At 45.6% G+C, this 16,653-nt stretch overlaps 1 protein-coding gene across 1 annotated transcript; it reads left to right on the forward strand.

Annotated features, from left to right (window-relative positions):
- The first annotated feature begins 1,873 nt into the window (after positions 1-1,873).
- On the forward strand, positions 1,874-2,596 carry LOC139377188 (uncharacterized). The gene has a single exon (XM_071120189.1). It carries the CDS (start codon positions 1,874-1,876, stop codon positions 2,594-2,596), a length of 723 nt encoding a protein of 240 aa, XP_070976290.1.
- Positions 2,597-16,653: the final 14,057 nt, after the last annotated feature.

The raw sequence follows: 16,653 nt of genomic DNA on the forward strand, positions 1-16,653 counted from the left end.
CTGCCCAATAACCTCTTTGTTTAAGCAGATATGGGAGCATTCTTTCCTAACCAATGCACAGTGGACGCTGGGGTTGTCCCGTCCCCCCCCCCCCCCCCCTCCAGCGGTGACACAAATTCCATGCCACACCCAGGAAAATGTTCCTGTGCAGTCATTTTCTCTCCATGTTCGGGGAAATGGTCAGAGCACACCCTCTCCTCTCAAAGGCTCCGGAGAGAGCTCGTCATAATCAATTCAGTGTCAGTCAATGTCAGGATGAAAACCTGTCCCAACATCTCACATCCCATCACAGGGAAGACACTCCTGTGGAGCGCCCACCTCTAGGAACAGCAGAAGAGCAGGAAGGAGACAGTTGGGCCTCCCGACTGGTAAACTTGACCAGGCCTTAATAAATCAGACTTGACCAGGCCTTAATAAATCAGACTTGACCAGGCCTTAATAAATCAGACTTGACCAGGCCTTAATAAATCAGACTTGACCAGGCCTTTGCAAATCAAAATCATATATTACAGGAGGAGGTGTATCTTGTTATTCACCACATAGATGAGAAGCGTTTTTTTCTGGCTTTGTATAGAAACCCTGAGGAGTCCTTGCTAAATATCTAGAGGCTTTCCATAACCCCTAACTGTCTAGCCTTTTGTGACTCCCAAACCCGCATGCGGGAGCGTAATCATCGCCTGAAACTAATTAGCATAACGCAACGGACATAAATATCCCTAGAAAATCTTCCTATTCATGAAAATCACAAATGAAATATATTGAAACCCAGTTTAGCCTTTTGTTAATCACCCTGTCATCTCAGATTTTCAAAGTATGCTTTACAGCCAACGCTAGACAAGCATTTGTGTAAGTTTATCGATAGCCTAGCATAGCATCATGCCTTGCTAGCAGCAGGCAACCTTGTCACGGAAATCAGAAAAGCAATCAAATTAAATCGTTTATCTTTGATGAACTTCGGATATTTTCACTCACGAGACTCCCAGGTAGATAGCCAAAGTTCATTTTTTTCCAAAATATGATTTTTGTAGGCGAAATAGCTCCGTTTGTTCTTCACGAAATCGGCCGAAAATTGCGGTCACCACAACGCTGAAAAATATTCCAAATTAGCTCCATAATATCAACAGAAACATGGCAAATGTTGTTTATAAACAATCCTCAAGGTGTTTTTCTTATATCTATTCGATAATATTTTTCTTTCGGGACAATTACTTTTTCTATAGGACCGATTGGAGTAATGGCTACCTCTGTATTTTACGAGAGAATCTCTCTCGGAGCCACCATGTGACCACTTAAGCAATGTGGCCGCCTACGGCTATTCTTCAACAGAAATGCATAAAACTACGTCACAATACTGTAGACACCGTGGGGAATACGTAGAAAGCATAAGCTGGTTGATAGGGCATTCACAGCTCAATAGGGACTCATTGGAACGCAGCGCTTCCAAAACCTGGGGCACTTCCGGATTGGATTTTTCTCAGGCTTTCGCCTGCAACATCAGTTCTGTTATACTCACAGGCAATATCTTTACAGTTGTGGAAACGTTAGAGTGTTTTCTATCCACAGCTGTCAATTATATGCATATTTTAGCATCTTTTCCTGACAAAATATCCTGTTTAAAACGGGAACGTTTTTTTTTTCCAAAAATGAAAATACTGCCCCTAGTACCAAGAGGCTAGAGGCTTTCCATAGCCCCTAACTGCCCAGTGGCATTCACTAACCCCCTACACACACCGCAGCACGCTCTGTTGTGATGACACAGCTCAGCGGAGATAAAGATTTTTGGTGTCAACCTGTCACTCAATCATTTGAACTTTTTTTATATTTTTATACATACAGATAAAACTGAGAGGGCTAAGCCTCCCTTAGCTCCCTCATGGAGCTGGGTATGAGACAATGGTCCCAGCCCCAGCCCCACCTTCAACTATCAACCCAAGTACCATCTCCCATACCCCAGCCCCACCCCCAGCCCCAGCCCCACCCCCAGCCCCAACCCCCAACCCCACCCCCAGCCCCAGCCCCATCCACAGCCCCAACCCCCAACTCCACTCTCAACCCCAGTACCATCTCCCATACCCCAGCCCCAGCCCCACCCCCAGCCCTCAACCCAAGTACCATCTCCCATACCCCAGCCCCAGCCCCACCCCCAGCCCTCAACCCAAGTACCATCTCCCATACCCCAGCCCCAGCCCCAGCCCCACTCCCAGCCCTCAACCCCAGTACCATCTCCCATACCCCAGCCCCAGCCCCACCCCCTAGCCCTCAACTCAAGTACCATCTCCCATACCCCAGCCCCACCCCCAGCCCCAGCCCCACCCTCAACCCCAGTACCATCTCCCATACCCAGGCCCCAGCCCCACCTCCAGCCCCAGCCCCACCCCCAGCCCCAGCCCCACCCTCAACCCCAGTACCATCTCCCATACCCCAGCCCCAGCCCCAGCCCCACCTCCAGCCCCAGCCCCATCTCCAGCCCCAACCCCACCCTCAACCCCAGTACCATTTCCCATACCCCAGCCCCAGCCCAACCCCCAGCCCTCAACCCCAGTACCATCTCCCATACCTCAGCCCCAGCCCCACCCCCAGCCCCTGGGTTGTGTAAATTAAAACCATTTTATTATATTCTTGTGTTTTGTGGCAAGTGAACTTGGCATTGGGGTCAGTAGTGGCCTGCCCCAGCAGGGTGACACCAGATCCATCCTGACCTCCTTGCCCTCAGCCTGTCCTATCCTGCCGCAGAGTCAAAGAGATCTTCACCTCCATGGATTTCTTATTTGTGGTTCTGAGAATCAATGCTCAATGTTTCTTCCTCCCAGACAACCACAGGAGATCAGCATTTTTTTCTGCTGCTTTTTCTGCAGGGCTTCTGCTTATCTCTCTGTCTGTGTGCGTGTGTTTACTGAACCCATTTCTTGTTTTTGTTAACATTTAACCTTTCCCGACTGTCTGCTCTTAGAAAACCACAAACCCCCATTGATCAATATCTCTCTCTCTCTCTCCTCTCTCTCTCTCTCTCTCTCTCCTCTCTCTCTCTCTCTCTCTCCTCTCTCTCTATCTCCTCTCTCACTCTCTCTCCTCTCTCTCCTCTCTCTCCTCCTCTCTCTCTCCTCTCTCTCTCTCTCTCTCTCTGTCTCTCTCTTCCTCTAGACCTTCCTTTGTTCTCTCTCTCCTCTCTCTCTCTCTCTCTCTCCTCTCTCTCCTCTCTCTCTCTCTCCTCTCTCTCTCTCTCTCTCTCTCTCTCTCTCTCTCCTCTCTCTCTCTCTCTCTCTCCTCTCAATTCAATTCAATTCAATTCAAGGGCTTTATTGGCATGGGAAACATGTGTTAACATTGCCAAAGCAAGTGAGGTAGACAACATACAAAGTGAATATATAAAGTGAAAAACAACAAAAATTAACAGTAAACATTACACATACAGAGGTTTCAAAACAGTAAAGACATTACAAATGTCATATTATATATATATATACAGTGTTTTAACAATGTACAAATGGTTAAAGGACACAAGATAAAATAAATAAGCATAAATATGGGTTGTATTTACAATGGTGTGTGTTCTTCACTGGTTGCCCTTTTCTCGTGGCAACAGGTCACAAATCTTGCTGCTGTGATGCACACTGTGGAATTTCACCCAGTAGATATGGGAGTTTTTCAAATTTGGATTTGTTTTCGAATTCTTTGTGGATCTGTGTAATCTGAGGGAAATATGTCTCTCTAATATGGTCATACATTGGGCAGGAGGTTAGGAAGTGCAGCTCAGTTTCCACCTCATTTTGTGGGCAGTGAGCACATAGCCTGTCTTCTCTTGAGAGCCATGTCTGCCTACGGCGGCCTTTTTCAATAGCAAGGCTATGCTCACTGAGTCTGTACATAGTCAAAGATTTCCTTTAGTTTGGGTCAGTTAGGTATTCTGCCACTCTGTACTCTCTGTTTAGGGCCAAATATCATTATAGTTTGCTCTGTTTTTTGATAAATTCTTTCCAATGTGTCAAGTAATTATATTTTTCTCTCTCTCTCTCTCTCTCTCTCTATCTCCTTGCCTCTCTCTCTAATAAATGTACTTCCAGGAAACACAACATCTCCCTGATCAGTCACCCATTGTTTTCAAATAGTCTGATCTTAAATCCCAGGGTTGTCTCTAGCTCTGAACCTGTTCCCATCTCTCTGCTCAGGTGTTTTTAAACCCTCTTAAGGATTGGACCCTTTTTTTCAATTTTCACCTAAATGACATACCCAAATCTAACTTCCTGTATTTCAGGACCTGAAGCAAGGATATGCATATTCTTGATTCCATTTGAAAGGAAACACTTTGAAAATTGTGGAAATGTGAAATTAATGTAGGAGAATATAACACCTTAGGTCTTGTAAAAGATAATACAAAGGGAAAAAAATACATTTAAGAATTTAAGCTTTCTGCGCATATCAGATATGTCTATGTCCTGGGAAGTGTTCTTGTTACTTACAACCTCATGCTAATCACATTAGCCAACGTTAGCTCAACCTCATGCTAATCACATTAGCCTACGTTAGCTCAACCTCATGCTAATCACATTAGCGCACGTTAGCTCAACCTCATGCTAATCACATTAGCCTACGTTAGCTCAACCTCATGCTAATCACATTAGCGCACGTTAGCTCAACCTCATGCCAATCACATTAGCGCACGTTAGCTCAACCTCATGCTAATCACATTTGTGCACGTTAGCTCAACCTCATGCTAATCACATTTGTGCACGTTAGCTCAACTTTCCCGTGAGGGGGGGGGGGGGGGGGCGAGGGTCACCGAGGTTTAATAGTCCGATCTTAAATCCTAGGGTTGTCTCTGGCTCTGAACCTGTTCTCATCTCTCTGCTCAGGCCTGGAGACGGTGAGGGAGCGCGGAGGAACGTTCAGGAAAATAGCTGTGAATTGAAAGAGAAGCTGGTAGAAAGTGGGGCACTCTCCTCTTTGACAAAGTGAAGTGTTTGATGTGCTCTTAAAGCCCAGCCCAGTGGGGAAGGAGGAGAGGGTGAGTGGTGCAGAAGACTTCACACAGCTCCCAGCGACAGATTGTTGTGATTTTCTGAAAAGCATCATTTTTTTTTGCACTATTATCACCATGGCACCTCGCTATGACGATGACTGTAGTGGTTGGACTTCCTGGTGTGAAACCACACTGAAATGTCTTCACTTCAGTTGGGGGGTCCTCACATATGTCACTGTAGAATCTGCAATGTTTTGTCTCCTCTTGCGGAGTGAAGTCCTGTTGTGAAAGCTGAATGTTTTGGTGTTTAAACTGAATGTTGTTGTTATCTCCCAGAGATGAATGCAGACTAGACAAACACTACAATCTGGTGAGACCTATTCCCTACAATGGCACCCTATTCCCTACAATGGCACCCTATTCCCTACACTAGGACCCTTACTGCTCTGGTCAAAGGTACTGGCTACAATGGCACTATATAGCGCATATGGTGCCATTTGGGATGTACACTGTTCAGGATGACTGTTCTCAGATGTCTATATGTCTCTGTTCTCATCCCACAAAAAGCAGTCTTCTCACGAAAACGTCTGCAGAGCTCGAACGGTTCGGCCTAGAGACTAATATGACCCCACTATAGTCATATAGTTCCTGACCCCACTGAGAATCAACACGACGATGTTCTCCGTTTTGCTCAATGTACCGCCGATGTGCCAAAGTCCGAAGCGTCCAAACAGTTTGTTCTGTTCCACTTTCTGCCATTCCACTTAATTCTGTTTCACTTTCTGCCATTCCACTTTATTCTGTTCCACTTTCTGCCATTCCACTTTATTCTGTTCCACTTTCTGCCATTCCACTTTATTCTGTTCCACTTTCTGCTATTCCACTTTATTCTGTTCCACGTTCTGCCATTCCACTTTATTCTGTTCCACTTTATGCTATTCCACTTTCTCATACAGTATCTCTCAGATAAACAGACACTGCAGAACAAACATGTTTTTTTTCACTATCGTTTTTTTCCTAGGCCAAAAGACAAAAATCAATATTTCATTAAATCATTTTTTTACATTCAACAGACGCTGTTATCCAGAACGACTTGTGAGTTGATCCATTTTCATACCTGTCACTCTGTGGGAACCGAACTCACAACCCTGGCATTGCAAACGCTATGCTGCACCAACTAAGCAGCCCAGGACTTTTCTTATAAACTAACCAAAAACCCTGAAGAAGGCCAAATGCTGAAATTAGTTGATTTGACAACAATAAATAAACAATAAATAAATGCTTTTATCCTCTAGAACGCAAAATGTATATTTCTGCCTAAATAGACAAAAGTAATTATTTTTCATGACAGGACCATAAACATGAACTGATAATGAATGATTTACTTCCGTTGTCCTCTAAGAGTTGTTGAATGTCCCCTCTTCGTCTATGTATTCACAGGGCAGGAACAGAGCTTCCACATTGGTATGACACAGAGTGTGATTTCTAACAGAGCAAAGGGAGTATGACATACATGATTTATGACAAAAAAGAGATGTTTGATGTGGGTCTGGAAGGAGAGTTTACAGTCTAATCAGACACCTAGGTATTTGTAGTTGTCCACATAGTCTAAGTCAAAACTGTCCAGAGTCATGATGCTGGACAGGCGGGCGGGTGCGGGAGTGTACTGTTAGAGGCGCGTGACCAGAAAGCATGCTACACTTTGTTTTCCTCCTGTATTGAACACAGATCATTCAATTGTATCGATTATTAACGTTTAAAATACCTGAAGTTGTATTACAAACGTAGTTTGAAATGTTTTGGCAAAAGTTTACAGGTAACTTTTGAGATATTTTGTAGTCACAAGTTGGAACCTGTGTTTTTCTGGATCAAACGCGTCTAATAAATGGACGTTTCGGATATATATAGACGGAATTAATCGAACAAAAGGACCATCTGTGATGTTTATGAGACTTATTGGAGTGCCAACAAAAGAAGCTCGTCAAAGGTAAGGCATGTTTTATATTTTTTTATATTTCTGTGTTTTGCCTGCAGGATTGAAATATGGTTTCTCTCTTTGTTTACGGAGGTGCTGTCCTCAGATAATCGCATCGTTTGCTTTCGCCAAAAAGCCTTTTTGACATCTGACATGTTGGCTGGATTCACAAGTGTAGATGTGAACTCTTGAGCCTAAAAATGGCACCCAACTGCAGAGGCCTTTGAAGCCTCCTGTGCAGATGTTATCACAGTACAGAACCCCTTGTATATTATAAATAACACTGCACGGAATAAGTACAAAAAGGAAGCTCCTCGAGGACAATCCAGAGACACTATTTCTGACTAATTTCAGCCTTTTGAAACTACAAATACTTTCTGGAACGTGTTCTTTCATGTGCCTTAGTTACTTTTAAATTCTCTTTACACACTAATTAATTACTTTTTAATTCCCTTTACATACTAATTAATTACTTTTTAATTCCCTTTACATACTAATGAATTACTTTTTAATTCCCTTTACATACTAATTAATTACTTTTAAATTCCCTTTACATACTAATTAATTACTTTTAAATTCCCTTTACATACTAATTAATTACTTTTAAATTCCCTTTACATACTAATTAATTACTTTTTAATTCCCTTTACATACTAATTAATTACTTTTAAATTCTCTTTACACACTAATTAATTACTTTTAAATTCTCTTTACACACTAATTAATTACTTTTTAATTCCCTTTACATACTAATTAATTACTTTTAAATTCCCTTTACATACTAATTAATTACTTTTAAATTCCCTTTACATACTAATTAATTACTTTTTAATTCCCTTTACATACTAATTAATTACTTTTAAAGAACCTTTACATACTAATTAATTACTTTTAAATTCCCTTTACATACTAATTAATTACTTTTAAATTCCCTTTACATACTAATTAATTACTTTTAAATTCCCTTTACATACTAATTAGTTACTTTTAAATTCCCTTTACATACTAATTAATTACTTTTAAATTCCCTTTACATACTAATTAATTACTTTTAAATTCCCATTACATACTAATTAGTTACTTTTAAATTCCCTTTACATACTAATTAATTACTTTTAAATTCCCTTTACATACTAATTAATTACTTTTAAATTCCCTTTACATACTAATTAATTACTTTTTAATTCCCTTGACATAGGAATTGTTCAGTCCTTGGTTCCAAGGGAAGATGGGGACGATGCCAGAGCTAATGATGATGTTAAATTAAAAGAGTTCTTTCTTAGGTTTTTGCATGCTTCATCAAACCATTTGTCATTGTTGTTGATTTTATTTATCTGCATGACATTATTAGATTTGAGAGGTCATACACATGTTAGGTTTTCTACTGACACATTTTGTCCAGGAAGTTGTTTAAAAGGGATTGAATTTGTTGTTGCTTTATTGTGTTTTGGTAGGTTTCCAAACTGCATTCCTTCCATCTATAGCATTTCTTAATGTTACTCAGTTCCTTTGGCTTTGATGCCTCATGATTGAGCATAGCTCTGTTCAAGTAGAGTGTGATTTTGCTGTGGTCTGATAGAGGTGTCAGTGGGCTGACTGTGAACGCTCTGAGAGACTCTGGGTTGAGGTCAGTGATAAAGTAGTCTACAGTACTACTGCCAAGAGATGAATCCCCTCGAAGCCTACCATTGGCTATGTACAGCCCCAGTGTGCGACAAAGCTGCAGGAGTTGTGACCCGTTTTTGTTGGTTATGTTGTCATAGTTGTGCCTAGGGGGGCATATGTGGGAGGGAATGCTGTCACCTCCAGGTGTGTGTTTGTCCCCCTGTGTGCTGAGGGTGTCAGGTTCTTGTCTAGTTCTGGAATTTAGGTCACCACAGACTAGTACATGTCCCTGGGCCTGGAAATGATTGATTTCCCCCTCCAGGATGGAGAAGCTGTCTTCATTAAAGTATGGGGATTCTAGTGGGGGGATATAGGTAGCACACAGGAGGACATTTTTCTCTGTTAGGATCATTTCCTTTTGAATTTCTAGCCAAATGTAGAATGTTCCTGTTTTGACTCATTTAATAGAGTGAGTTAGGTCTGCTCTATACCAAATTAGCATACCCCCTGAGTCCCTTCCCTGTTTCACACCTGGTAGTTTGGTGGATGGGACTACCAGCTCTCTGTAACCTAGAGGGCAACCAGTGGGTCCATCTCCTCTATACCACCCACCTGGTAGTGTGGTGGATGGGACTACCAGCTCTCTGTAACCTAGAGGGCAACCAGTGGGTCCGTCTCCTCTATACCACCCACCTGGTAGTGTGGTAGATGGGACTACCAGCTCTCTGTAACCTAGAGGGCAACCAGTGGGTCCATCTCTTCTATACCACCCACCTGGTAGTGTGGTGGATGGGACTACCAGCTCTCTGTAACCTAGAGGGCAACCAGTGGGTCCGTCTCCTCTATACCACCCACCTGGTAGTGTGGTAGATGGGACTACCAGCTCTCTGTAACCTAGAGGGCAACCAGTGGGTCCATCTCTTCTATACCACCCACCTGGTAGTGTGGTGGATGGGACCACCAGCTCTCTGTAATCTAGAGGGCAACCAGTGGGTCCGTCTCCTCTATACCACCCACCTGGTAGTGTGGTGGATGGGACTACCAGCTCTCTGTAACCTAGAGGGCAACCAGTGGGTCCGTCTCCTCTATACCACCCACCTGGTAGTGTGGTGGATGGGACCACCAGCTCTCTGTAACCTAAAGGGTAACCAGTGGGTCTGTCTCCTCTATACCACCCACCTGGTAGTGTGGTGGATGGGACTACCAGCTCTCTGTAACCTAGAGGGCAACCAGTGGGTCCGTCTCCTCTATACCAGGTTTCTTGCAGGATGACAATATCTGTATTACCGATTTCTTTGGTGAAGTCCGGGTTCCTGCTCTTTAGGCCAAAGGCAGATGACCTCAGGCCTTGGATATTCCAGGATGATATAGTGAAGGCTTTTTGTTCCATAGAGTGTCCAATGTTGTTGGTCGTGGTTTGGCCTCAGGCCAGTAAGTTTGAGCAGAGCCTGCTGAGCATCTGGTACATTCCATTGGCTTGGGCGAGTGTGAGCAGAGCCTGCTGAGCATCTGGTACATTCCATTGGCTTGGGCGAGTGTGAGAGTGGGGGTTGGGCGTATGTGTGGCTTCCATGTTGAGGCCCTCTTTGCGGGGGTGGGGTGCATGGGGTGGGCAGGAGTGGCATAAGTCTGATCTGAGGGGGCCTAAATGGGGTGTGGGCATGGTGGGGGGGTGTTGAGTGGTTGGGGTGGGGGTGTGGATGTGTCTGGTGGTGCTGTGGTCTGGATGTAATTCCTCTTGCCGTGGGTCCTCTATGTGTAGGTCCAGGGTGGGGTCCTGCTGGTCTGGGTGGGGTGTCTATTGATCTGTTGCTCCTGTGTGAAGTGTTGGGGAAACGTTTGAGAGCGATGTCCTTTAGAGTTCGGGCAAAGGTGGGCACTGCTGCCTTGTAGAGGTGGACCTGGTCATAGAGGCTGTTCAAGTCCAGGGTGGACCTGGTCATAGAGGCTGTTCAGGTCCAGGGTGGAGTGGTGGGCCAGGAAACATTTGGTTTTGAGGCACAGTCACGGGAAATACTTGTGTTTACCCGCTGTATGGTGGCAGGGTCTCTCTCTCTCCCTCTCTCTCCCCCTCTCCCTCTCTCTCTGTCTCTCTCTCTCTCCCTCTCTCTCTCCATCCTCTCTCGCTCTCTCACTCTCTCTCTCTCTCTCCCTCTCTCTCTGTCTCTCTCTCTCTCCCTCTCTCTCTCCATCCTCTCTCGCTCTCTCTCTCCATCCTCTCCCCCTCTCTCTCTCTCTCTGTCTCTCTCTCTCTCTCTCTCTCTCCCCCTCTCCATCCTCCCCCCTCCACAGGGGATGCATTCAGTAATCTTTCGTGTGAGTAAAAGTTGTGACGGTGTGCGAGTGGTGGGCGGGACCCTCTGTTCTTTACTGCTCACTTAGCCCCTCTCTGCACCCCGACACACACACACACAAACACACACACAGAAACACACGTGCACACTCACCGACACAATTTATGAGGACAATTTGAAGACCCTCTGCGCACTACTGGAGCACTACTGATGGATGGAGAGGGAAAGAGAGAGAGAGAGAGAGAGAGAGAGAGAGAGAGAGAGAGAGAGAGAGAGAGAGAGAGAGAGAGAGAGAGAGAGAGAGAGAGAGAGAGAGAGAGAGAGAGAGAGAGAGAGAGAGAGAGAGAGAGAGAGAGAGAGAGAGAGAGAGAGAGAGAGAGAGAGAGAGGCAGCAGCTGTGGTTAGGGAGGTAATCGTCTCCATAGGCTTTATTATTGTAAAAGTCAATGTTTCCTTCCCACCATCTGAATTACAATCTCATAGGTGGGAATCTGCAGCGGCAGAAAATAAGGTAGATGTGTGTGTTACGTGAATGTGTTTGGTGATATTGGGCTGTAAGAAATGCAGACTCTGTGATTGTAACGTTAAAACAGACATGAACTGTGAATCCTGCTCACACGTCTTGTAAAATGCCACTGACACACCCCAAATGTCACTTGTTCCACTGTCTGTTTTTTGGGACCTTGATTTAATTCAATTTTTTAGTTGATACCTCAGACATCTCTCTCATGTGCTCGTATAATTTCTCTGTCCGTCGCCCTCTTTCTCTCTACTTCTCTTCGTCTCTTACCTCATCTGTCCATCTCTCCAACCTGCCGAAGTCTTCAAACAAAACATTTCATTAAAAATAACCATGGGGGGGGGGGGGGGGGGGGGGGGGGGGGGGGGGGGGGGGGGGGGGGGGGGGGGGGCAGAGGGCTTTAATAAATTTAATCTAATAAATGGTTCCTTTTTTTCTGCACTGTAAATCAATAATACAGTCATTATATTATATATCCCCAATATTCACAGCTACAGCTCCTCAACCATTTTTTCTCAAACTCATCTCCTCTCTCCTCCCTTCCTCTCCCCTCCTCTCTTCTCCTTTCCCCTCACCTCTCCTCCCTTCACCTCCCCTCCTTGATTTTCCTTCCCCTCCTGTCCTGTCCTGTCCTGTCCTCTCCTCTCCTCTCCTCTCCTCTCCTCTCCCTTCTCACCCCCTCCTCTCCTCTCTTCTCCTCTCCTCTCCTCCTCTCTTTTCCTTTCCTCTCCTCTGCTCTGAGTTATTTGAGTTGTCCTTTGCCTGGCTGGTGCTGCTATATGTTCTTTGTTCTCTATAAACTTTCATTCAGGGACAGAGGAAGAAGCCAACTCATTTATTTTGTGTCTGCTCTACACAGTCGTGTGTGTGAAACAACAACTCAGGGAGAGGAGGGATGGAAGAGGACCTGGGAGAGAGCAGAGAGGAGGAGAGGAGAAGAGATGGGGGGTGAAAGAGAGGACGAGACGAAGAGGGAGAGAGAGCAGAAAGGGGGAGGGAGGAGAAAGAGACATGCCTGAGAGAACAGAGGGATACCATAAAAGATGGGGGAGGGATAAAGAGGGAGGCTGACTGGGAGAGAGAACAAATTGAGGTGGAGGGGTTGACTGCATGTATTTCACTATTATTTCAGACCTTGATCCTTTTAATCTATTATCCCCCCCCCTCTTGCTTTTCTTATTGCACCTCCCTCATTCTCCCTTAGTGCACTACTCCCATTGGCTGTTTCGTCCCCTCTGCAATGATCAAGACATTGTGTTTTCCTTTGTGTTTCCTTTCATTTCTTGCAACAACCATTTGTGGGATTGTTTTCACTGTACTGTCTGTATTGACTTTTTCCTGCAAAATACGTTTAAACCACTCCAATTAGAACCACTCCGCATTGCCCTCTCCCACCGAGAGAGAGAGAGAGAGAAGAGAGAAGCAGAGAGAGAGAGAGAGAGAGAGAGAGAGAGAGAGCAAAAGAGAGAGCGAAAGAGAGCAAGAGAGAGAGAGAGAGAGAGAGAGAGAGAGAGGGAGGGAGAGAGAGAGAGAGAGAGAGAGAGAGAGAGAGAGAGAGAAGCAGAGAGAGAGAGAGAGAGAGAGAGAGAGAGAGAAGAGAGAGAGAGAGAGAGAGAAGCAGCTGCAGTTATGTTAGGCTCTGACCCTCAAAACACATTTCAAATCAACCCTGTACTACAACCCCAAACTGAACAATATTTATTTGGTTGCAGCAAAGACGGTGGATAAATGAAAAAAATGGTCAGTTCTGGTCTACTTAACCCTGTGTGTCTCCCACAGACACCCATGCAATAGCAGCTGGGTCTGGTCTACGTAGTTCATTGAACCAGAAAAAACAGTGAGTGGCGTGTTTCGCTTCCTTTTTCCTGGCTGCCTGAAACACAAAGCCTACACCTGGCTGCCTGAGACACGTAGCCTACACCTGGCTGCCTGAGACACAAAGCCTACACCTGGCTGCCTGAGACACGTAGCCTACACCTGGCTGCCTGAGACACGTAGCCTACACCTGGCTGCCTGAGACACATAGCCTACACCTGGCTGCCTGAGACACATAGCCTACACCTGGCTGCCTGAGACACATAGCCTACACCTGGCTGCCTGAGGCACATAGCCTACACCTGGCCGTCTGAGACACATTGCCTACACCTGGCTGCCTGAGACACATAGCCTACACCTGGCTGCCTGAGACACATAGCCTACACCTGGCTGCCTGAGACACATAGCCTACACCTGGCTGCCTGAGGCACATAGCCTACACCTGTCCGTCTGAGACACATTGCCTACACCTGGCTGCCTGAGACACATATCCTACACCTGGCTGCCTGAGGCACATAGCCTACACCTGGCCGTCTGAGACACATAGCCTACACCTGGCTGCCTGAGACACATAGCCTACACCTGGCTGCCTGAGACACATAGCCTACACCTGGCTGCCTGAGGCACATAGCCTACACCTGGCCGTCTGAGACACATAGCCTACACCTGGCTGCCTGAGACACATAGCCTACACCTGGCTGCCTGAGACACATAGCCTACACCTGGCTGCCTGAGACACATAGCCTACACCTGGCTGCCTGAGGCACATAGCCTACACCTGGCTGCCTGAGACACATAGCCTACACCTGGCTGCCTGAGACACATAGCCTACACCTGGCCGTGTGAGACACATAGCCTACACCTGGCTGCCTGAGACACATAGCCTACACCTGGCTGCCTGAGGCACATAGGCTACACCTGGCTGCCTGAGACACATAGCCTACACCTGGCCGTCTGAGACACATAGCCTACACCTGGCTGCCTGAGACACATAGCCTACACCTGGCTGCCTGAGACACATAGCCTACACCTGGCTGCCTGAGACACATAGCCTACACCTGGCTGCCTAAGACACATAGCCTACACCTGGCTGCCTGAGACACATAGCCTACACCTGGCTGCCTGAGACACATCATGGAGCGTTAAAGTAGGGAGTTTAAACATTTTATTTTTCACTTTCACTTTTCTATCATTAAATTATCATAATCCATTAGGATAATAGGATCATTTGTCAAGTTTCTCTGATTTGTTTGCGTTAGTCTGTTCCAAAATACATAGAGTGGGGCAAAAAAGTATTTAGTCAGCCACCAATTGTGCAAGTTCTCCCACTTAAAAAGATGAGAGAGGCCTAAAATTTTCATCATAGGTACACTTCAACTATGACAGACAAAATGAGAAAAAAAATCCTGAAAATCACACATTTTTAATGAATTTATTTGCAAATTACGAAAGAAAAAAAAAACAATGACCTGGATAAGGCTGTTAGCTTAGCAGGTGAAAAATGAATTGCAGATGGGTCTTGTGTTATATATTTATTTAGGTAACCACACCAGGGGGTTTAAACGTCTATGGGTGAGGTGAAGATTAAGGTAAAGATTAAAGTTGTTATAAACTCGACAGTTACCTTCATCTTGACTGGTAACGGTTAAATCGATTGAAATAAAAGATGTTGGTCACATATGTGAAATACTTGTGCTTCTAGTTCAGACAATGCAGAAATGCCTGACAGTTAATCTAACAAATTCATAACAACTACCTTACACACACAAATCTAAAGGGATGAATAAGAATATGTACATATAAATAAATATATGGATGAGCGACGACTGAGAGGCATAGACAAGATTACCTTTCTTTTGCTGAGTTTACATATGAGATAAGTCATGTAGACATGATTGATGTGGCGTTATTTAAAGTGACTAGTGATTCCTTCATTAAGTCCATTTATTAAAGAGGCCAGAGAGTTGAGTCAGTATGTTGGCAGCAGCCTCTCTATGATAGTGATGGCTGTTTAACAGTCTGATGGCTTGGAGACAGAGAGTTGAGTCTGTATGTTGGCAGCAGCCTCTCTATGATAGTGATGGCTGTTTAACAGTCTGATGGCTTGGAGACAGAGAGTTGAGTCTGTATGTAGCTGTAGCTGGCTAGTGATGGCTGTTTAACAGTCTGATGGCCTTGAGATAGAAGCTGTTTTTCAGTCTCTCGGTCCCAGCTTTGATGCACCTGTACTGACCTCGACTTCTGGATGATGACAGTGTGAACAGGCAGTGGCTCGGGTGGTTGTTGTCGTTGATGATCTTTTTGGCTTTCCTGTGACATCGGGTGGTGTAGGTGTCCTGGAGGGCAGGTAGTTTGCCCACGGTGATGTGTTGTGCAGACCTCACTACCCTCTGGAGAGCCTTGCGCTTGAGGACGGTGAATTTGCCGTACCCGGCGGTGATACAGCCCGACAGGATGCTCTCGATTGTGCATCTGTAAAAGTTTGTGAGTGTTTTAGGTGACAAGACAAATTTCTTCAGCCTCCTAAGGTTGAAGAGGCGCAGCTGTGCCTTCTTCACCACGTTGTCTGTGTGGGTGGACCATTTCAGTTTGTCCGTGATGTGTATGACCAGGAACTTAAAACTTTCCACCTTCTTCGCTACTGTCCCTTCGATGTGGATAGGGGGTGCTCCCTCTGCTGTTTCCTGAAGTCCACGATCATCTCCTTTGTTTTGTTGACGTTGAGTGTGAGGTTATAGTCCTGACACCACACTTTGAGGGCCCTCACATCCTCCCTGTAGGCCATCTCATCGTTGTTGGTAATCAAGCCTACCACTGTAGTGTCGTCTGCAAACTTGATTGAGTTTGAGGTGTGCATGGCCACGCAGTCATGGGTGAACAGGGAGTTCAGGAGAGGGCTTAGAACACACCCTTGTGGGGCCCCTGTGTTGAGGATCAGCTGGGTGGAGATGTTGTTACCTACCCTCACCACATGGGGGCGGCCCATCCCATCAGGAAGTCCAGGACCCAGATGCACAGGGCAGGGTCGAGACCCAGGGTCACATAGATATTCATCTTGTCCAGATGGGTTAGGGCAGTGTGCAGTGTGATGGCAATTGGGTTGTCTGTGGACCTATTAGGGCGGTAAGCAAATTGGAGTGGGTCTAGGGTATCAGGTAGGGTGGAGGTGATATTATCCTTGACTAGTCTCTCAAATCACTTCATGATGACAGAATGGGACGATATCATTAAGTTCAGTTACCTTTGCTTGGGAACAGGAACAATGGTGGTCATCTTGAAGCATGTGGGGACAGCAGACTGGGATAGGGATTGATTGAATATGCCCGTAAACACACCAGACAACTGGTCTCCACATGCTCTGAGGACGCGGCTAGAGATGCCGTCTTGGCCGGCAGCCTTGCGAGGGTTAACACGTTTAAATGTTTTACTCACGTTCGCCACGGTGAAGGAGAGCCCACAGGCTTTGGTAGTGGGCCGTGTCAGTGGT

This window comes from Oncorhynchus clarkii, chromosome 20 (genome assembly GCF_045791955.1).
Source record: "Oncorhynchus clarkii lewisi isolate Uvic-CL-2024 chromosome 20, UVic_Ocla_1.0, whole genome shotgun sequence".
NCBI lineage: Eukaryota > Metazoa > Chordata > Actinopteri > Salmoniformes > Salmonidae > Oncorhynchus > Oncorhynchus clarkii.